Source organism: Streptopelia decaocto (assembly GCF_964273445.1).
Source record: "Streptopelia decaocto genome assembly, chromosome: 17".
Classification (NCBI taxonomy): domain Eukaryota; kingdom Metazoa; phylum Chordata; class Aves; order Columbiformes; family Columbidae; genus Streptopelia; species Streptopelia decaocto.
Window position 1 is genome coordinate 2,181,886 of NC_138672.1, and position 23,082 is coordinate 2,204,967.

Genomic DNA, 23,082 nt, shown 5'->3' on the forward strand with positions numbered 1-23,082 from the left:
AGAAATGTCTTACTACAGCACACACAGGTTGATGTGGTGCTGGGCAGAACAAACAGAAGGTAAAGCTGCTCTTCTCTGTGTGCAGCACTGACCAGGGAGAGAAGGGAGACCCCCAAGGATCTAGAGACAAACAATGATGAGATCAAATTTCAGTGCCCTCTTGCATATGAGCAAGTCCTCTCGAATCTAAGCAGCTCAACTGCTGGGGCATTCACAAACCTGGCCGATGATGCACAGATCATACAGTTATTATTAGGTCAGGGCACTGCACAGGCTGGATCAACACCTGAGAGCAATCCGGGCTATGACAGAACCAGGGCAGATGCTGGGAGCATCTCAAGGATGTATAGGTTGGGGAACGACCTGTTGGAGAGTAGCATAAGGTAAAGGGACCTGGGGGTCCTGGGGACAGCAGGGTGACCATGAGCCAGCACTGAGCCCTTGCGGCCAGGAAGCCAATGGTACCTGGGGTGGGTTAGAAGGGGGTGGTCAGTAGGTCAGAGAGGTTCTCCTGCCCCTCTGCTCTGCCCTGGGGAGACCACACCTGGAATATTGTGTCCAGTTGTGGCCCCTCAGTTCCAGCAGGACAGGGAACTGCTGGAGAGAGTCCAGCGCAGCCACCAAGATGCTGCAGGGAGTGGAGCATCTCCCGTGTGAGGAAAGGCTGAGGGAGCTGGGGCTCTGGAGCTGGACAAGAGGACACTGAGGGGGGACTCATTCCTGGGGATCAAGATGGAAAGGGGGAGTGTCAGGAGGATGGAGCCAGGCTCTTCTGGGTGACAACCAGTGACAGGACAAGGGGCAGTGGGTGCAAACTGGAACGCAAGAGGTTTCGCTTAAATATGAGAGGAAACTTCTTCCTGGTGAGGGTGGCAGAGCCTGGCCCAGGCTGCCAAGGGGGGTTGTGGAGTCTCCTTCTCTGCAGACATTCCAACCCGCCTGGACACCTTCCTGTGTAACCTCATCTGGGTGTTCCTGCTCCATGGGGGGATTGCACTGGATGAGCTTTCCAGGGCCCTTCAACCCCTCACATTCTGGGATTCTGTATGTGCTCAGTGAGTTGAGTCCCTGCTCCTGGCAGGTACCCGGGACCGCAGCCACAGTCGGTGTGTGCAGGTGTGGAAGAGCCGTGAGGAGCAGGGGGTGCTCCAGTGGATGCCAGTGATCGGATACAACACATCACTTTTCCCCCAGCGTTTGCTTAGACCAATTGCTCTTGAGCCAATATTATCATTGTCCTCAGCTCCAAACGTCTGTGCGTAGGCAAAGGAAAACGATCGACGTTGCTTACTAACTCTGCTCATGGTTCAGGCCTTCCTTGTTTTGGTGAGGGGCAGGTGGGGGGAGAAACCCTCTATATTTCATCAACCCAACTCTTTTATCTAGTTCACAGTAACAGGGGATTTATAATGTACAAATACCCACTGACATTCAATATGGCATTAATGAGATTTGTGCATTTCAGCCTCATCTTACTTATCGAGCAGTCTGTGAACTACACAGATCATGGTTCTTTAATTTCTCTTCATGCCTCCAATCCTTTAATCCAGGTTCAGCCTAGTCGTCCTTTTATTTTTCAGCTCTAGATTGTAGGAAGGGCATTCTATGGTAGCACTCGACCTGAACAAAGTACTCTAAAGGGAGTCAGAGCTGTATATTGTACACTGTAATTACAGAACAAATTCCTTTGCCTGGTGTTCTGCTGTTCTATTTCTGCCTTTCAGCCTCCAATTTACATTCTAATTGCTTCTTCTCATTGTGTAGCTGTTTTATGGAGCTATAATCTCTCCTTATTACCTTCTAGCCTCCAGGCTCAGCCCTCTGCATGACTTAAGAGCCAGTATGTCCCCACTTTTGTTCCTGCATTCAGTCACCACCAAAGGAGCCCACTGGATGTGTCACATTTAGTTGGAAGAGACCAGCCCTTTGCGTCAGACACGATAAGCCAAACTGGACTCCTGAACACATTGACTGAGGGAATATTTGACCCATCTGGCTTCTTGTATCTCTGCATCCCCACAGTGAGACACTGAGTCAGGCATACAGACCGGTCTAAATGGCTCCTACACCAGTGTCCCCAGTATGTGGATTCTCTGCTGTCTCCGCACCCCTAGACCTCAGAGATGTTGGGCCCATCTTGGATATGGAAATCCCCATGCTCTGACAGGCTAAAAGGCAACAAACTGCGACCAGAGTCACTGCAAGTCCCATGTAAGCTGTGCTGGTGCTCTGCTTAAGCACAATATCCAGAACTGGACACCTCCCAAAGCCGCCTGCAGCTCTCACACCTCTTCACGTTGTTCTGCCCTCAGCCCACAGCATAAACACGGTGCTGCCTGCCCCCAGCAGCACCCATCTGGAGGAAAGGCTGCTGTTCCCTCCCGAGGAACAGGCAGGAGCACAGGGCTGCAAAGGCACCAGGCAGAGATGGCACAGCAGGGGACGGCTGCTTTCCCAGGGCAGCCTCGCTGACACCACTTCAAGTAGACATGGACAAGCTTGCTGCCACTGGACCAGTGGGGGAAGCAGCAAAGCAAAGGCGGTGACTTACAAACGGGCAGAGATGAGAAAATCCAGAGTTTAACAGGGATAATCCTGAGTTGGATGCTGACATTCCACGAGTTGGATCACCAACACCTGCTCCCTGCAACCATCTCTGTGTAACCCAGGTGACCGAGCCCAGAGCCCGTGGGTCATTTGTGGAGAACACAGAAGGAAGAAGCTGCAGACAGCACTAGCTTAACATTTTCAACAGCTCACACCCTGCCAGTGAATTGCTGCTCTTCCCTTTGACACCTTGGCCTTGGTCCCTCCTCCGCAGCCCCTCTACTCAGTGTCACCAAGAGCTATAACTCAAAATGCCGTTTTTCAGTACCAGAGACCAGAAGAAGGAAGAGGATGGTCAGGACACAGTGTGGAAACGAGCAGAAATCGCCACCACCAGACACAGGAGCAGACCCCAGCACCACAGAGCGACGGCGGCCGCCGTCCCGAGCGCAGTCACAGCACTGCACATCAACCAGCTTATGCTCTAACAGAACGTAACATCCACAAACCTCACACCACGGGATAACAAACCACCCGAAGTGTCTATTCATAACGTTACACAGATGATAAATAAAGCAGCTGCTGAACAACACACCAAGCCTGCGCTACGATTCACCAGTGAGAACTCAGCTGGGACTGGGGAACCGCGCGGGTGAGGAACTCAAGGGACGCTCATTAAAATTAGCGCTAAAACTAACGCACAGAAGAAGGTAAGAGCTTTGATTAGAGTTACTGCTGCAGAATGGACAACGTGCTTTTCCTCAAGCCTCTTGCCCTTCAGGGCTCGCCTGTAAATTGAGGGCAAATGCAAGCACCGAACATACACCTCAACAGAGCAGAGAACACAGGTCTTTCAAAGGTCAATTAATCTGTATACCTGTGTTAATTCACTTGAATTTACATTCAAGAGGAAAAAAAAAGAAAAAAAATTGGCCAAAATTAAAAAAAAGTCCTATTTCTACATTTTTTAATATGTCTTTGAACCAGCCTTGGCTTTGAAACTTTAAAATCATCTCATGTATTGAAATAAAAACCAAAAATGTGGCTTAGAAACAAAGTGGTGCAACCGCTCCTCAGAATCTTCTTTTGTAGATTGCTGGGAAAGAAATGAACGCAACTGATGAAATGGCAAATTCTCCTTCTGAGAACACATTCCGGTCCTTTGCAGAACTCCGGGAGACACAAGCACGGAACAGGACTCGTGCGGGCAACGGCTCTGCTGCCCTGCGAGCATTATTGCTCGGTTTGCTGCCATGAGAACCACCCTTTTTGCCGGAGGAGGGATTTAATCTGCTGTAGGAGTCACCCATTAATGCTTACACAACGAGCATTCCCTTGGAATCGCTCCCATTTGGACTGAGGGAATGAGCAGTTTGATGTGCTGTGTGCTAGCACGGCACCTTTCCTCTCTTCCTATGGAAAGGAGCAATATATCTGATACACCGTGAGCCTTGCGTTGGTGCAGCCACTATGTGCTCCAGCCTCTGAGTATCTTTTTTTTCCGCAGGTAAAATGACTGGGGCTTTGGAAACCGTGAGCAAAGCAAGCTCCATTGACACACAACGGGGTCAAGATCAGGTATCAGCGCAGAATTTAATTCTCCGCTTTAAGCGAGTCAAAGTGCCCAGCTTACCTGCATGGGACTGCATGTGCTCCAGGAGATTGTTATAAAACTGGAACTGGATTCCACAAGCTCCACAGGTGTAAGGCTCTGTTTGGGAGAAATCAGTTCAGAAGAATTACACAGGGTATGGAGGGAAGCAGCACACGTGCAGTTTGTACAGTAGCGGGGCAGCGCCTCAGAGCCTGGTCCTTGTCACCTCGGCCCCCGTGTGCACGTCACAGCGGCTCTGGAGAAGCTCGGCTGTGAACTGGGAGGTGCCAGGGGCACGTCCCCGCGGGCTGGGCTGGGGTGCACGTGCTTCGCTTTGCTGCCACCAGAAGGCCGGGAGGGCAGAGGGACAGCTCGAGGCTCCTGCCGGTGCGTTTTGGGGGGAACTCGGTGAAGCTGCACAAAGATCTGAGCTACACGCTGACTGCGGTTTCCCAGCTCGTGCCTGCTGCAGGCTGCTTCACGCACACCCTTCTTGTCAAGCCTGAAAGCAAAGCATAGCGAACTAATCTGACTGTCAAATTCCAGTCTCTGCCGCCTTTCCCGAGTAAGACAAGGAGCATCGGGTTGTGAAAAATCCTGTTGCTCCGAAGTTGAAGTGCCAGGAGTGAACTCAGCTCGGCTTTTGTGCAGCGAGAGCGGGGAATGGTGATGGCACCGGGCTGGGCGGCCGCAGGTCGCCGGGATAAGCAGAGGTGGGGAGGGAGCAGGGGGGCTGTGCCGGGGCCGAGAGCGGAGCCGTGGGGCCAGAGCCGTGTGGAGGAGCTGGAGCCAGGACAGAGCTGCGAGCAGAGCTCCTCGGGAGCCAAAAGCGGCCATCGGTTCTGTTCTAACAAGTGTGTTCAATGTGTGTGTTTTTCCACCGAACTAACCTAACAGTAAATGTTTCAAGCTGCTCATCTAAACAGCATTAGTTGACAGATGTAACGTCAAACTACAGTGGCTGAAATACGTTAAGATCGCAGTTTGCCTCTGTGCCTCCAGATACACCAGCACCCTGCCGCCGTCTATTCTGTGGCGTTTTGTTCTGTAACAGCAGAATGCACAACGCAGGCATTTGGTGTACAAACGACTTTGCATATAAATGCCTCGCACACACACAGAAAAAGGTCCATTGCTACAACATACCAGAAATCTGTATCTGTATTTAAAGCAAAAAAAATATCCTGCATCAATGAAACTTAAGAAACCTATTGCACGTATGCAAAAGCACCAGCATCCAGGATGGAAGAACCAAAATACAAGAAGGCACAAGCCTGACTTGGGTATCATCTGTAAGATGTTTATGTCAGGTAGCAAGACTCAGAATTCATCAGATGGCTACAGGAAGCTGGGAGGAAAAACACAGAAGATTCATATAAGATTCATAACATAAAATGATTCATATAAGCTATACGTATATGCTGTAAGGTTAAAGACCCTGCTGTGCCTTTCCCTCAGCTCCTACAGCCTCTGAAACGATGGAGCCAGCTCAGTGCATTACTTAAATTGCTGTATCTTCTGGTGATGCCGCTCCTGTGTTTTGCTGTAGTGAGGAAGTTTGGAAACACCGCACTTAAGTAACTGTGCTTGTGAAGAAAAGGGAAGACTTTGGTAGCTGAGTGGCACACTCAGGAATTTTGGGACTGGGGGAATGAACATAAACTGGCTGTTTCTGTTGAAACCATCAGTAGTGAAATAGCTGGCTGTGGTAAAATGCCACAAAAGGCACAAAGTTGTTTACACTCCTTTTGTAATTATCAGTGAGAAGACAAGCCCACATGAGTGCAAACCATCACTCTTAGATACATATTTCAACGTCAGATGACTTGTGTTACAGATGCACCTATTTGCCTCTGCTGCTTAGGCAACCTGGACAGGAGGTTGACCCCCTCTTCAAGCATCAAAATTAGCATTTGATTAATCTAATGCAAGAAATCACCCTTCAAAGAGCCTGCTGAACATTGCCAACAGGTTCCTGGCAGGGGCAGGGAGCTCTGGTGCTGCAGCTCACAAAGCCAGCAGCCCTGCTCTTCATCCCCTTGCTTTGCTGGAGCCCCTTCCCCTACCATGACTTGGGAGAACAGAACATGCTGCACATCTCAAGGGTTTCAGAGTCTGACATTTAGAGGTGTCACACCACAGTTCCCCACGACACTTTCAGGTCTCCACGTGCCATTTAAACATAAGCAGGTACACGCATTCCCCTCTGCCATCTCTGCCTGTAGTGCCCTTGGCCAAAGCAGTGGTGGAGCAACCCACCCTTCACTGTGCAGCCCGAGGACCCCCCCCTGCTGCCAGACAAGCACACAAACTCCACAATTAACCCCAGAAGCAGGTTTCCAAGCAGCTGCCAGAACGACTCCCGCTGAGCTCAGTTCAAGCAAATCCTCACATACATCCAGCGGTCCCCACGCAGCACGTCGCTCATTCGTGTTTCTCTTGTGTTTCACCACATCCTCACGTTTCCTTCTCAGCTTATTTTGTTTCAATGAGCTGCTTTACCTTCCTCCTATTATATTCTCAGCATAAAGCCGTGATGTCTTTTTTCTGGTTATCCCCTTCGCTCCCAACCAGTCCCTTCTGGGCTCTCCCCATCTCCATCCATCACGTAGAGACCATCAAGGTCTCCACGGTTCTTCAGCTCGAGCTCCTCTCTCTGCCACCACAACGTGCTGTGCTCTCTGACTCTGAAACGTCTCTCGTTCGTGACACTTCTCAGAAAAATCATGTTGATTTTCATCCCATTTCCAAAAGCCTCCCACCCTGTTCTGCTACAGAAACGTCCACTTCTGGGAACAAATCCACTGTCTAGTTTCAAAAGCTTATTTCACATTCTGAAAATACTAACACATTTTCTAAATACTTTTGAGACAGTCATAGAAATCTACAGTTTGCCACCAAAAAAAAAAAAAAAGATAATTAAAACTAGGGATAAAATTTAATTTCAGCCAACAATTCACAAGTGTTTCCCAGGGAGGAGGGAAGGGATGCCCGGGAGGATGTGCGGAATCCCTGTGGGACTGAACGAACGTGCTTTCCTTCCCAGGGCTTTCTCAACCCTCATACGGCCGAGATTTCAGCTTCTAAGCCCTTTACGCTCCACAGCGTAAGAGACTCAGGCCGGCTGGAAGGAGGGTGGGTGACCCGTGCCAGGAGAGGGATCTGGAAGGTGGAGAGAAGAGAGGGGAAAAAAAAAGCCACCGCTGGAAAAGAATTGTTCATGTGGGCTGGTACACACAGCGAGTAAATCCCGCTCCCTTCGACTTCTGCTTGCAACTTAAAGGACAAAGTTGTCAAAACTGCTCTGGATACCCCCGTGAGCCACCACTTGTGGGGATGGGAAGGGAGGGCGTGAAAACCGCCCAAAATTCAGCATACACAGTGAGGGAAGGTGGAATGAGATGGGCCGGGAGCTCAGCAGGGCTGGCTCCAGAGCGCTCCCCGTTCACAGGCTGAAATCCCAAGTTCCGGTTGCTTTGGCTTTGCTGGCCAGGCTGTGGCCCACGCACAAGGTCCTGCAGTTTGCACATAGGAGCGTGTGGCTTCGCTACTACTGACTGTCCCCAGTGCATCCTACCAAAATGTCATGTTAGCAAATAACCCATCAAAATCCTGCAGCGGTCAACTCTATAAACTTGTAGTACAGTATTCTCACGTATCACTAAATAACTCAGAAGACGAAATGCCAGACCATTACTCCTCTACCCACCTAGAATCATAGAATCATTGATTGGAAGAGACCCTCAGGATCATTGAGTCCAACCATAACCCAACTCTAGCACTAAACCATGTCCCTAAGAGCCTCGTCTAAACACCTTTTAAACCCCTCCAGGGATGGTGACTCCAGCACTGCCCTGGGCAGCCTGTTCCAATGCCCAACAGCCCTATGGGGAAGAAATTGTTCCCCAGATCCAACCTCAACCTCCCCTGGCGCAACTTGAGGCTGTTTCCTCTGGTCCTATCACTTGCTACTTGGGAGAAGAGACCAACCCCCTCCATGCTCCAGCCTCCTTCCTGGAAAGCACGATCTTCACACAGCCAAGACCAGAGCTGTGAAGCTGGGGCAGCAGTCAGAGATGCTGCATTTTCTGCAGGTCTTGGGATACAGCTTGAGCTCTCCCATGGGCTCAAGTTCAGCCACGGTTACAATGCACAGAAGCTGGAGAGCCAGTGCAGCAGCAGGGAAACGGTTCTGCCCGACCCCGACACCTGCTGCTGGGCCAGGAGCCTTGCAGAGGAAGGCTCTGGGCATCTCCTCCATGTCCTGCCTCTTCTCACACATGGCTGACCTGCATACATAAGGCTTTGCTGCAGAAGGGCTGGAAACAGGCTCTGAGACTTCACAAAAGAGTAAGAGAAGATCAACTGGACCCCCAGTGAGTTCAGGCTGCCACGTGAGTCCCGCTGTCTCTTCGGGCCTGTGTCGTTGCTGCACGTTCAGAAGGCTTCTGCAAGCTTGCAGCCTAAATTTGCCAGCGGAAAGTGTGTGCACGAACTGGCAAATGTTGCCTGGGCCAGACTTGTCCACACAGCACTGGGGAAGGGGAGAGGGTACGACACTGAGTACACGACTTGCTGTGCAGCACCTGCGCTGCTCCCCACCATCTGTCCACCCCCCGTCTTCTCCCGCCTCCTGCGGTGCCTCCTCCTCCTCCCTGTCCCCTGACACTCAGAGCTCCCGGCACAGACCCAGCAGGGTTTTCTGTTGCTCCTGCCACCACCGGCCATGCAGAGCAGCACAGCACGGTGTCTGGAGATCCCACTGTGCTGAGCCAGGATCCTGACTCTGTACGGCTCTTCTGAGGCAAAGTATTTGAAAATCTGGAAGGAGAAAGTCACTCTGAACATGTCGTGTCTGCCGGCAGAGAAGGGCTGCTCTACAGCGGCTGAGCCCACTGCTCTCGCTCTCGTGTTTTCCCACAACGTGGAAGGGTTTCGTAGTGGAAAGCACAATGAACCTGTGACGGGCGAGCAGCAAACACCCTCCCAGGGCACTTCAGCAGCCTCCGGTGAGCTGTCTGCAACTCAGGCGTTGCAGCATCCCCAAGCAATGGTGTTTCATTCTCCTATCAGACACCAAAGAGCTTTCCTCCCCAGCAAGAAGAGACATTTGTGGTGCGCTGGGTGTTGGCGGCTGAGCACAACGCACTCCTTTTCCCCAGAAAAACCCACCCCTCTGCGAGACAGGTCTGTCTCTGCTCTGAACACAACGTGTCACCCTTACTGGTTGCCCAGGGACTCTCTGAAAACACCTTTACAGAAACCTAAAGCACCAGCGGCCGCTGAAGCCTCTTCAGTCTCTTGACCCGCACAGAACTAACACTCACAGTTGGCTGCACAATTTAAAACATCTTTCCCCAGGGCTATTATTAGACACTTTTATTAGTGCTTTATATATACGCAGTGAACAAGGCTCCAGAGTAAGGCTGTATAAGCCAAGAAAGAGAAAAACCAGCATTTGTGCTTAGGTTAAATAAATCACTCTAATTCCCATGTTAACTCTCATTGCCACATCTAAGCCAGAGAAAATAGCAGAGCCTGGTTTGAGGCCAGGAGTGAACACGAGTTGAGAGCTCTTAACAGACAGTTTCAACAGAAAATGCCCTGGGCTGCCTGTGCACGAGCGAAACCCATCAGGCAGCCAGGAACGGGGAGCCCCAGGCAGCTCCCGCCTCACCAGCACAGACCCACATTTCAACACCCCTCTCCGCATTTTGATGAAAAACAAATGCAGAAGAACTGCAAGGGAAACTTGTCAGGGTTTTCACCCGCTGTTTCCATTGGCTTTAGTTTTAATAAGAGCGTGACTGCATCTTCCCATTCCTTTGACAGAAACCGATGAAACAATACATGTGGCTCAGCAGCAGCCTCCTAGAAAAACACCATCATGCATCAAATAAGTGGAAGATTCATGAAAACCGTCCTCTGTCGCTGCGGCCACCGAGGGACAGCAGCCCTGGGTTATGAGGCCGGTGCAGAAATGATCACCCCTAAAATGCAAACGCAACCCAAGCATTAAGAGGATGGAGAAGCTCCACAGGGCAGAACCTCGAGCGGAGGCCACGTGCGTCTGCCCGTCCCAAACCTGCCACCCTGCCCTGGGCTCCCATTTCTCCCCTGTCTCTGCAAAGGGGTTTAGTGAGCTGAGCCGTGAAAACAAACCTTCCTGTGCACAAATGTAACTTCAGCATAGATTCATTTGCAGTCTCTCGGAACATATATTATTGGTATATTTCACAAAACTTAACTCTCCAAAGGCTGAGAGTGAGTCAGAATGGTATAGCTGCCACAAACTGCACCAAAACAACCTAAAGGATTTCTGATGCTTTTAAATCTAAAACCAGAGCCACAAAAATGAGGTATTTTGGTCTTTGACACATGGGCTAATAATAAAAGCCCATTTATTCATGAAAAATGCTATGCGGGCAGGCCAGCACGGCCGCAGGGCGCAAGTCCCCGCCTTCGCGCACCACAGACATCCATCGCACTTGCTTTTGTGAAAGTGGGAAAGGATTTGAAATCAGGGGACTTGTGGTTTCTGCAACAAAGAGAGAGATTTAAATGCTGGGATTGGCAGAGACCTCGCTGCCCGCGACACAGCTGTGCCGCCTGCCCACCGTCCTCATCCTCGCTCTGCCCTTCCACACCCAACTGTGGCAGGACTGCGGCTCCATTTACCGCAAATTCCGACATGTCCAGCTGTGAATTTTCTCCCCGTGCCTTGTCAAGTTTCTCATGGCTGGGAATCTGCATCTTCCCTTCCCATTTGGAAATGTCCAGAGATTTTAACGTACACCCTATGCTACAGTAATGGGCACAGGCAAGTGGTGAGGGCCAGCAGAAGAAAAGCTATTGGGGTAAGAAACCTTTTACAAATGCCTTTTTGGGGAGCCCAGATGCACATTTCCAGATTCACCGTGGAGCTTCTTCAAAATGAAGCTGGGGAGGAAGAACAGGGTGTTTTATCCTCACTGGATGATACGCCAAAGAGAGAGTTCCTGAGCAGCGCATGTCACTTCAGGCTGAGAATGCACATTTTCTGTGGAGCATGGCTTGCGGATTGTGTCTCTTTAACGTGTGACTGAAAGGAATGGAAACACTGGATGCTCCACAAGCCCTTGGTCAACCAGGGGCCCTCTGCACCCCCTGTGGTGCCCGGGAGCAGCTCAGCACCTCACACCTTGTGCAGTTTCTTACCGTTCCCAGGTGAGCCCTGGAGTGACAAACCCCTGCGGAGGGGAAGAAACCATCAGTGTTCAATATTCAGCCATCAGTTCAGTGAGTTCATGGAATGGCCCCAAGTCCAAAGTTCTGAACTGATGCATCGGTGACTGAGGCTCTCGGGGCTGATGGACTTAGACTGGTTTGCTTGGAAGGAAAACTTCATTAACCTCCTAAGTGAATGAAGCACAGCGAGGCTTCGTGATAAATATTTCAACACGATGAGGACCCGTGCTCTTGAAGATGCATTCAGATGCAGGGCCAGCACGCAAGCAATGAGGATGAAGGCATGGGTGCTGCCTGGCAAAGGCACGAGCAGACGGTGCCGTGGTGAGGGTACGGCCGGAGGCACCAGCTGCATACAGAGCCCTGCTGACCGCTGCACACGCTTCTGTGACCCGGCGTTGCGCTGAGAGTGCTGCTGCAGCTCATCAGGTCTGCATCTGGAGGATCTTCACTGAAACAAGTTCCTCACGTGGTCCTAGTGAGCAGCTGACAGGGCAGGCTCCTCCAGGTCCCATTCTGTGTGCTCACTGCCTCTGCTTTGGGAAGCTGTGTATGGATTCAGTGAACGCAAGGATGCTCACCAGACCATCCCATGGCTGCAGGCTCTAAAGGGCTCTTTCAGCACCCCAGAGGCAATAAGCTTGTGAGGGCCAAAACCTGGCATTTTACCATCCCCCTAGAAGTCACCTTGACCTGGAAGAGGCAGCGGCAGACACCCCATAACGCACCGTGACGGATTCTCAACATACTCTGTGCTGCTTTCCAGCCAGCAGTGCTGAAGCAGTCTCCTCCTTAGGCCTGACTTCTATACGCATGAAAACCATTGTCAGTTTGCAACTGGAGTCCAGGCCACTTGCTAAATGCTGCTACTACAGTATTTTAAACAAAGAAAGACTGTTGGGATTTTTCTGGTCTTATTATTATTGGTCATTTTGTTACCCATGCACTGTAATGCCCCCGTCTCAGCACAGCCAGCTCCAATAAAGCAACTACTCAGAGAAGAGTCATAAGTGTCACACTTTGAATGATTAACAATAAGTTGGCTCACTTTAGGGATTTGCTCATCAGGCAAAACTGAAGAAGGAGTTCAACTTTTTCTGCCCATACTGTGGTCTATCTGTGATCCTTCTGCCATGTCCTGTCCTGCTCCAGCCCAGCACAGCATCTGTGTTTGAAGACTCCGATCCACAGCTCGTATCACTGGCTGGTTGTTCCCAAGTTTGCTGACTGCTCATACTCCTGCCACAATCAACCTCGATTCCAAGCAAATGCCCAGTGGACACAGCAACTCTTATGTATGCAACGGAGCAAATGACACTTTCTTAACTGAAGAATCGTATTTTGTGCTTCGGTCCAGCTGACACAACCCGCGAGCTGGCTGGGTGTGTCACAGAAGGCAAGGCGTAGGGCTGGCTGTGCTAACATCACAACGCAACCAACAATCAAGAACTAACATGCCTCAAGCGTTAAAGCTGTATTTACCACCGAAAATACAAGCCTAAAAGTCATGTCTTCCCAGAAGAAATCCTGCCAGGTTTGGATGTGCTATATCATCACTGGATGAAGATGATGGCAGGGGAGGATGTACGGCCAAAAGAGAGAAGGAGGAAGACGCCAGTGTTTGTAACACACCTGGCTGACTCCTCCTGTACATGCACCACGACCTGCATTTCCAGTGCAAAACAGATTTTATGGACTAGCTGGCAGTTTGAGGATCTGAACATCCTCACTCTAGAGCGAGATCATCCATGTAAAGGGTGAGTGTCAGGAGGATGGAGCCAGGCTCTTCTTAGTGACAACCAGTGGTAGGACAAGGGGCAATGGGTGCAAACTGGAACGCAAGAGGTTTCGCTTAAATATGAGAGGAAACTTCTTCCTGGTGAGGGTGGCAGAGCCTGGCCCAGGCTGCCCAGGGGGTTGTGGAGTCTCCTTCTGTGCAGACATTCCAACCCGCCTGGACACCTTCCTGTGTAACCTCATCTGGGTGTTCCTGCTCCATGGGGGGATTGCACTGGATGAGCTTTCCAGGGCCCTTCAACCCCTGATATCCTGGGATTCTGTGATCAACACAAGACTCATGAACACACCATGATGCTGACGATGGTCTCACCGTAACGATGCAATTTGCTTCACAGCAGAAGTTTGGGAGGAGCGGCAGGTGGGTGTCCCAGTGTGGGCTCCATCAGGGAGCACACGGGACCCGGTGCTGGAGGGACAAGAGGAGGGACTGAACCGTTCTGCGACAGAAGGTGCGCGGGGGACCCAGCAGACATCCCGTCTGCTCCCATCAGACCCACACAAAGCTTGAGAAGAGATTTACATTGTCAGTTTAGCGCTGATCTGCACTCTGTCTTTTTGCTGCTTTCCACAAAGCTAAAGGTTGGTTCTGCGCAGCTGCTAAGTGAAAAAGACATAGAACCTATTTCTGTTTGAGAGACAACCCTGTTTAACACACGCTAAAAATACTGGGTTTACGTGGCAAGAGGCGAATGAGACATTTCTAATTATCCTTCTGCTTGAAATAGTTCCATGCTACAACTGGATGGGAATTAGGACCCACAATATATTGCAGGATGCTGCTTATGTACATTTTCATCTTGCCCCTCTACCCACTCGGAAAAGCTTCCCCGTGGAAATAGGAATGAAAAGCACTGACATTTTCAAAACTGCAAATGCTAAAATTTGTTCCAGTGGAACTGATGCCAGTAATAGTTACCTAATGCAGCAGATGAAATTGAGACATATTTATACAGCTTAAATTAACCTTGAACGTTAAAAATATTTCCCAATTCCCTACGTAGTTTTAAATGTTGTCTCTTTCACATTCAGAACATTTAGCAAGTTTAGACATCAAGAAATACCACCAATTTCAATCACTTTTTTTCTTTTGATAGCTGTATTTTAAGGTATTAAACTAAAGAACTTTTTAATTGCCTTTTTGCTTTGATTTTTTTCCGTAAGGTCTCACAATTTCCTGCACCCCCTTGGCCTACGGGTGGTGTAACGGCAGATGTGTCATTTTACTGAAGTCATCCAGAGCATCCAAACCAAGAGACGGAGGGTGGTTCAGGCTAGAAACACTCACTTAGAGATGGTTGTTGCCCCCTTCTGGGGCTGTTTCCTTCCCATTCTCAGGCTGACAATCTCCAGCTTTTGCAAGGAGAATATTTCACAAGTCGGCCTTCAAATAGTTTGTTGGAATTTAGTACAAAAAAACCCTGCACATGTCAAAACTCAGAAAAACGACGCCCACCAAGGAGTGTTTTCTTGAAAGCGGCTTTACAGAACTGCAGATGATCACCAGCTCATGCATCGCAACCAGTCAGTTCCATCTTTTGGCATCAAGTCATGTTAATTGTTTTCCGGACCCTGTTTAGCTCAGCACTGAATAATCCCCAGCTTGGTGAGAGCCGGGAGCTCTGCGGCCGCTGCCCGCGCTCCAGAAGCGGCACCAAGAAGCAACCTGCATGTTTTAGCAGATACTATTTTTGAAGCACTGAGAAATTCCCAGATTTCATGAAAAAAAACAAATGTAAGGGGTTGTGGAGACTTTTTCTTATTAACACAGAGGACTCCCTCCCAATCATGAAGCTAAACCGTCCCTCTCCATCCACTCTGTGGCTCCACTGTGCCCCGCTGGGAAAAGGAGCTTCTGCTGTTATAGCAGATGGACTCAAACGCAGCCACAGAGAACAGTTTTGTGGGCACTAAGATACCACATTACTCAGATAAAGATACCAGGTACCTGCATTCACAAGAGTTTGGGCTGGATGCAGGGAAGAGACATCACAAATCCAACATTTTCCCTTCTAGTTGTCTCATTCCCACTCAGGACTCCCCACAGAGTCGCATCCAAGTCTATTTTAGGTGTTTTTCCTTGCTGACATTGCCACTCTGCTCGTCCTCCCCCTCACTCCAGACACGAAGTGGGTTGTGCCACTGTGACACAGGGAAAGAGCAGAATGTACCCGGCCATGTGGCCTTCAAAAAATACCACTGCTCTGTTTGTTATCACTATAAATGAGCCTGTGACACAAAACCCACAACCACAAAGAGCAAGCGGTGCAAGGACTCAAGCATTTAACAAGGGCAGGTCGCACAGCTCTGAGGCTGCTCAACTGGGACGTGAATTTACCTCCCAAACCTGGGGACTGTTCTTTACAGCAGCAGGAGTTTGGCGATAAGCAGCAGATGGGAGCGGGGAGGATGTAAGTGTCCCTCCTTCTGTCATTCCCAACCACATAATCTCCATCTGCTTCCCTGCCTGTGTGAGATGTGCTGGCTGGAGCACAAGAGAGGACAAGCCAGCAATGCCAGAACTACTCCCCAGAGTCCACACCACACATGTGAACACTGAGCCACGCAGAGTTTGTCCCACCTGCTGAAACACGGCCATGGAGAGAAGGAAAACGGGGAGGTAAGGACATGTCAGCTCTGCAAAAAGGGAGTTACTGAGAGCTCTGCTTGGACTCCCAAGCACGCAGATGCCTGCAGAGCTTGCCGTGGCCTCTCTAATCACCAGCGGCATCCACACTGTGACATGGTGATGCTCACTGCAGTTCGTACCAATGAGAACATTTAGAGCGACTCCTGAGAACGCGAAGAAATAAAAGAGAAGAAACGGCTTGGTGCAAGAGCTGGAAAAGAGCACTGAACGGGACACAGAGGAAGCAGCACAAAGATGGAGTCAAGGTGGGAGAAACAGGCTGGGAAAGAAAAGAAAGCGCGGGATGGATAAGGGAAGGGGGAAAAGGGAAGGAGTTTATACATCCCCATGCACCGGTCCGGCTTTGGGGAGTGTGTCAGCTGCCTAATGCAGAGCAGAACTGCTCCAGCCAGAGCCCAGCTCCCCTCCAACCAGCCCCGAGCTGCCCCTCCGCTTCCCCAGGTTTCCTGGCGCACACAGAAGTAGAGGGAGCACACTGCAGCCCGCAGGTCCTGAGCCACTAACATAAACTGCCCATACATGTGGTGCAGACTGAAGCACTTCTCGCAATAAAATAAGACCAGCAAATAATAAAAAAATCACTAGTAATTTTCTAAGAATTTCTGGCTTTGTTTTGATTTTTACTTCAAGCTTTGACTCACATGCTTTTAAATGTTGTAGTTCAGCTAGAAACAGATTGAGGAGGATGAGTGTGATGTGAGCTGGTAGGAGATGGCAGGGAGATCTGTGAGATGTGTCACAGCAGTAATGGGTATTTAGCAGCAGTGCAGACAGAACTGAAGTCTCGGACTGTTCAGTACAGCCGCTCTGTGTGTGTGCGTGTGACGCTCGTCAGTGGTTCCCACCCCACACCCCACGATACAGGTTCATTTCCCCTCTTGCAAAACTTAACAAGAGGAATTTTGCAGCCAGAAGGTTTTATAATGCAGATTTCTTGGGTTTAGGGATGAACTGTTTGATGTGAAGGGAGATAATTCTGTCATTCCTGTGTAGGCTATAAAGAGTTTGACAGGAATAAAAAAGGAACAATCTACAGTTGCTGCTTTCAAAGGCCCCCAGAGGAGTCAGGAAGCCAAACGGTATATTGGCATTTAAAGATGTGCACTGAAAGGCTTTGAAACCGTCTGGACAAACCACTCCTACTGCCCACAGAAGCCAAGACGTGAGGAGCAGACCGGCCGAGAGCCGAGTGGCCACTTTCAGCGCAGCGAGTCAGGTCAGTAACACTCAGCAGATAATTTTTTTGGCGTCATGTCGACATGACTACATACACAGACACTGTCACGTCTACGTGACACTCCTACACCATTTAGTGTCATGTCGAACAGCCTGGGCGGGCTGACACAAGGTGGACTTGGGCACCTGCTGCCACCCAAGAGAACACGACTAAAGAGTACAAGGGCCTGAAACACAGAGATCAGCTCACCTGATGGATTCTGCTTACATCGCTTTTCTTTAGGTTTTTCTGTCCCCGAATGAATAGCTGTAATTGTGGTGAATGCTTGGATTAGTACAAGATTGTTCCCCAAAACATAATATGCAGTATTTTACTAACAACTTTTTTCCCATTCGCTATCACCCACTCTGCTACTGCACATGGGTTTTCCAACACCATTCCTTTCCAACATGGTTCTAGAAAGCCCCATATTTGCTTCAGAGAGGACACAACCCCCCACAACAGACACTGTGGAACCTGCTCCAGGGAGAAATCTCTTCCCTTACCTGTCCATTCCAGCTACCGGCGTTGCGAACACCACGTGTTTTGGGACTCTTGCATGGGGAATGGAGGGAGGCCAGCCTTTTCTGCTGGCATGTTATTTATCTCTGCATTAGGATGCCAAAACTACATTTAATCTGCTCTGCTTTTTATGCTCCAATTAGCGAGCACAACAGAATGGCACTGTCCCACGTGAAGGCAGCAGGATACATAGGCAGGATAAGAATATTGTGAAGAAAACTGTATAAATGGTGTAACTAACCAAAATTTTCTAGGCCAGTGGTTACGTTTAGTTACCACCACTTGGACTTAAAACTCAAAGCAAACTCCAGAAGTGGGGTAAATTTGAATTCCTTCTAGCACATGCATTCTGGCCGCCCATCTCCACATCTGGTGTGCTGTGACCTCCATATAGCAAAGTCACAAGCAGCTGGACTCTGGGTACAGTGACATGTAAATGCCACATTTACCACTGCGGTAATATCCAAACTGCTGTTCTACTCATAGTGCTCAAACTTCTCTTGCTTGTTACAAATGGCTTCACGTCCCAAGGACTTCACTGATGCACAAAGAACGAGTACTGCTTTATCTCCACCCATATTCCCCTTTCTCTACACCTTTGCTCCTCATTGAAAAATCTGTGCTAAAGTACATGGATCTTGGGAGCAGGATCCTCACATCACTATTTTCTATGGGCTCTGGAGATCCAGGAACCTGGGGAGCAATGAGAAGAAGGTGCTACCCCAGGAAGGCTACCTGTCTGCAAGCTTAAAGCAGATACCCCAAATATACCTACAATCACCAATCCTGTGCTGGAGGGGGACGTATGTGCTAAGCAACAGCAGGAGCGGGTGAACACACTTACCGCTGGAGTTCTGGGAGTTGCTGTTTGTTTCTTCAAAGTTGTTTTGCGCTTTGCCTTCCACTCTCCTGCTGAAAGCACTTTCTGCTGGGTGGAGAACAAAGCAGAGATGGTGACTGGTCAAGAGTGGACATGGAAACACACAGACAGCAGGCAAGACAACATGCTCCTGCGCCACAAACCCTGAATAAAGCAGAAAGGTCAAATACCTCATTTTGGAGGCAAATGGGCCAGATTCATTGGAGGGATAACAGGTAGATATTTTTCTTGAATGCCTTCTGGCTGAGGTGGCCTGGATTGGCTCTTAGGGAGCCCATGAACACCAGTCCTGACTGAACCAGAAGGGTCATGGCTTCCTTCCCTGCAAAAAAACCCAACCCTTATCTTCCTCTTCTTTAAGGCAAAGAGCAGCCATTAAAGCCTCTGGCACAGGTGAGCAGGTCTGCAGACTGAACTCGGGGCCTCACAACATGTCGAGCGTCACCTACAGAACCCTGTGCCCGCTCCCCCTGTGCCTTCAGGTCCAGGTGAAGGACTCATGAGCTCAGCACTGCCCACAATGTCTGGAGAAGCTACAGCAGATCCCTGACCCTCCGTGCTTCCCAAGGGTGGCCTCGCTGCCTCAGCCCCCGGCCCAGCAGCCGGCCCAGCTCCTGCTCTGTGCTCGCACTGCCGGCCGCTGCCCTGGGCAGATCTCCCGCTCCGCACGCTGCAGCAACAGCACAGGGCAATTTATCTCCCAGTAACTGGACTGGGAGGAGTCCTCCAGCATGCAGAGGTGGTTCCTGACCTGGCAGTAGCTGCAGTGTCCTGAAATGTCACTGTATAGCACAGCTGCGGTGCCTCCCACCCTTCTCGAGCTGGTGACCCTTAGCACAGGTTCAACAGCACAAATAGAATCATTTTGGTTGGAAGCGACCCTTAAGATCATCAAGTCCACCCCTGGCACTGCCCCATGTCCTGAGAACCTCATCTCCGTGTGTCCAACCCTCCAGGGATGGTGACTGCAGCACTGCCCTGGGCAGCCTGTTCCAATGCCCCACAGCCCTTTGGGGAAGAAATTGTTCACAGATCCAACCTCAACCTCCCCTGGCGCAACTTGAGGCCGTTTCCTCTGCTCCTGGCGCTTGTTCCTGGGGAGCAGAGCCCGACCCCCCTGGCTCCAAGCTCCTTTCAGGCAGTTCAGAGATCAGAAGGTCTCCCCTCAGCTCCTGTTCTCCAGCTGAACCCCCCAGGTCCCTCAGCCGCTCCCATCACACTTGTGCTCCAGCCCCTCACCAGCTCCGTTCCCTTCTCTCCACTCGCTCCAGCACATCAAGGGCTTTCTTGGCGTGAAGGGCCCAAAACTGCCCCCAGGATTCGAGGTTTGGCCTCCCCAGTGCCCGGTACAGTGGGACAATCACTGCCCTGGGCCTGCTGGCCACGCTATGTGAGGTCTGACCTCACTTCAACTAGGTTTGCAATATCTAGGCAAATATATTTACTGCAGTGACTCAAAAGGAAACAAAACAAATGAAAGGTGAACTGGCCAAACTAATGTGTACGGTCTGTGCCGCACAGACTCATTACGGAGTCCACTGGCACCCAGCGGCTTCATCTGAACGCGGCTTAGCAAAACTCTGCTGGGCTCAGCAAACTGTACACAGAGAGAGAGGGGACAAAGGAGTCTCTCGTTCAGGAGTGACAGGGGCTGTTGCAAATTGGTATCAGATCATTATTTCCTTAGGTATTTCTGCAGACCAGCGGAGCGGTCAGAACTGCTGCCACGACTTCCAAAGGGGCCCCAGGTCCCACAGCCTCCCGGCCTCTCTGTGCTCATGTCCGATGTCCCTATAAAAGACCATGAAGGTCCCAGCCCATTAATTTTGGTCCAGCCAATCCTTAGGGGATCCTTCCAACTCCTGAGCGGGCTTCTCAAATTCTCTACCTACTACGTTCCTGACTCATTCTAAAATGCAGAATAGGAAAACCTGGTAATCAATTCAGTTAAAACAGAACCACATAAAACAGACTTGAAAAGGAACCGGAGACGTTGTCTAGTCCATCCCCCCAACAGATAAATAATAGGAATGAGAGAACTTAAGTAACTAGAACATCAGAGAACACAGTGGGAAAGAGACCCAGGTTCAAATCCTGGTGTATGTCACAACTGAGACGGAGGCCTCCAAAAACACTGGATAAAATTTGCAGTAGTTTTGTCCTCATCCCCTATATTATTTTTTGTTTTTTTCCTAGTCTGGCACTAAAAATAAAACCTGGTTTAATGCAGCTCCTTGGACTTACTGTGTCCTCTTTCTTTCTTCCTTTGTCTCTCTCTCTCTTTCTCTCTCCCTTTCCCTTTCTCCCTTTCTCTCCTCATACCTGAACCTTTTGCAAAGCAAAATTATCTGTATAGAGAATGTAAGTGCCATGCTACTGAGTGTCTGTGCAAAGCCTGTGAGCGGAGCGGTACCGCGTTGTCTGTTGGATCATCCAGGCACAGCAGAACACCTCTAAATGCAGCACTGGGACGGCATCCATCCCTTCTGGAGACTGTCTTCCTGATGGCTGGTACTGTCAATGCTTTTGTACCAGAAATTCAAGCAGCCGCTCAGATTTCTTTTGTACAGGACACTATGGAAATGACGCCACCACACAGACAGGGTAGGACCACCAGATTAATATTAGTTTCTTGAAGATCAACCTACCAGGCTCAAGCATCATGCGATTCCTTCCTCCGTACAGGAAGAAAACAGCTCATTGTTTTTACCCAATGTACTGATGTACTTTTTGATTAGAGAAGTGCGGGGGAAAAAAGTGCCTTGGCAAAAACCATCTCCCAGTTACTGCTCAGGTGAATCTGGCCTCTGACCCAGGAAGGCTCCCAGTTTTTCCACCTTTGTAGGAGATATGAAACTGCAAGAAGTTGTTGCAAGCTTAAGTAACTAACGAAAAAGGTTTCTCAGCTTTAACTCCTAACCTGGTTGGACTGTATGGTCCTCAAATTAGTAATAAAACCATACAAATGCTTAAGAGGTGCAATAACAATATAGAATGTCAGGACTCACATGTCCTGTAAGAAGACAGGTCACTCATGGAAGCATCTGGTAGCTGTAGATGTGTGTCATTAACAAAAAGCATCCTTGCTCAGCATCCCATGGCCTGGAGAGCCCCACAGCCACCACTGCCCATGCCCAACGTTTCAGGGGCGTTTAAACGCCAGCTGATTAACCAGCCCTTCTTCTGCACTGAGATGGAACATGCTCCTAGCAAGCCCATAGATTTCAGAGACTGCTTCCTTGCTGCCTGGACATTTAACATTATGTCTCGCATCCTATTTATTAATAGTTATTTTTCAATGCTCTTTGTCTTCCTTTTTTTAAAATTTTTATATATATATATATATATATTTAAGGTTTTACATTGTTTGGAAGGAGGAAATAGGTGCTATGGGAGCTTCAGCCTTAACCTGAGTCTTCTAACACCTCTGTAATAGTTTGGAACCATTAATTTTGCTGCTGGAGCCCAGCTTAGCTCTCAGTGGTTCTGGTAAGGAGTGGAGCACTGTGAAAATACCCGTACTCCATTTCACTTCCTCAGGCACAGGAAAGTATCACCTTGAGGGGAACAAACACTGAATGCCAAACGAAGCTGAAAATTAAACAATCCCCCATACCTGACAAGCCGCTACGCCAGCCCTTGTAAAGAAGCTCTTCTCAGTTTGTGACACCAGGATTTGAAACAGGGTCTTTTGTACCTCGTGGTTAGCACGATGCTTAAAAAACCACAACTTATCACTGGGAAGAGGTTATAAAGACCTACTGCTTATCTAAATTGTTATTTATAAAGTACCAAAGGATCTACCCCTCAACTGCTTCCGGAAGTAGCTTTTCTGGGAGTCATGGATGGAGCAGACTGAGTCCAAGGAGCCTCAAAAGCCAACCCAGGGCAGGTTCAGAAAGTTGACAGTAGAAAGGCAATTGGTACCTGTAATAGCCTTGCTTCCTGGGGATCCAGAATTTGGAGTGCGGAACATCTGGGACTGGGACGCCGGTGGGACACCGGAGGGGGTGCGGTGCAGGAGGGTAGAACATCGGTTTATTGAAGCCGGTGATTTTTTGCTGGACTGGCTCGCCTGTGTCTTCACTGCCACGAAGAGCGGAGATCGAGAGAACTCTGGATATGAACACTCAGAACTAGTGCCTGGACAGTCAGTCAGCTCCCAGACCGTGTGCCTTCTGGGAGGGTTGCTGTCTAACAGCCACGCTCACCAACCCCTCGCGTGGGGACCTGCAGCAGCTGTGGATCCACTGATCCCATGTAACAACATCGTTTTCCCCATTCACCCGAGGGGACAGATTCTTGAAGCTGGTTAGTTCCCTTCCACACCTTTGACCAACCCATTCCTCCTCCAGCAGGAATCACCCCATCCATCCATCCATCCATCCATCCATCCATCCATCCATCATCCATCCATCTTTGATTGCCCCTGCATCTCTGTCCTCCATTTCTATGTATCTAAGAGTTTGGATTTTGAAAGCAGGTTTCTAATGTGATACTCAGAGCTCTGAACAGGGAGAAGTTTACATCTTTGTTACTTGAGTCTTGCATAAATCCTGGAGATCTCCAGCTATCCTCCTAGTCTCGTTAACCAAATAAAAAGGGTGCTATTGGTAATGGAAGGGAATTAGGAGGCAGAGTTCTCATCC

General features: G+C 49.7%; 1 protein-coding gene across 6 annotated transcripts in view; it reads right to left on the bottom strand.

The window, feature by feature from the left end:
- Positions 1–23,082, bottom strand: part of ZNF618 (zinc finger protein 618) — a 163,024-nt gene that overhangs the window by 11,396 nt on the left and 128,546 nt on the right. For 5 of the 6 annotated variants that reach the window (XM_082067500.1, XM_082067499.1, XM_082067497.1 and 2 more), the window contains 4 exons: positions 22,361–22,549; positions 18,398–18,481; positions 17,242–17,298; positions 4,181–4,258 (listed from right to left, as the gene is read on the bottom strand). In XM_082067500.1, coding sequence (XP_081923626.1) covers positions 4,181–4,258; positions 17,242–17,298; positions 18,398–18,481; positions 22,361–22,549 — 408 coding nt within the window. The remainder of the gene's footprint in view (positions 1–4,180; positions 4,259–17,241; positions 17,299–18,397; positions 18,482–22,360; positions 22,550–23,082) is intronic. The other variant, XM_082067501.1, reaches the window with a different exon arrangement.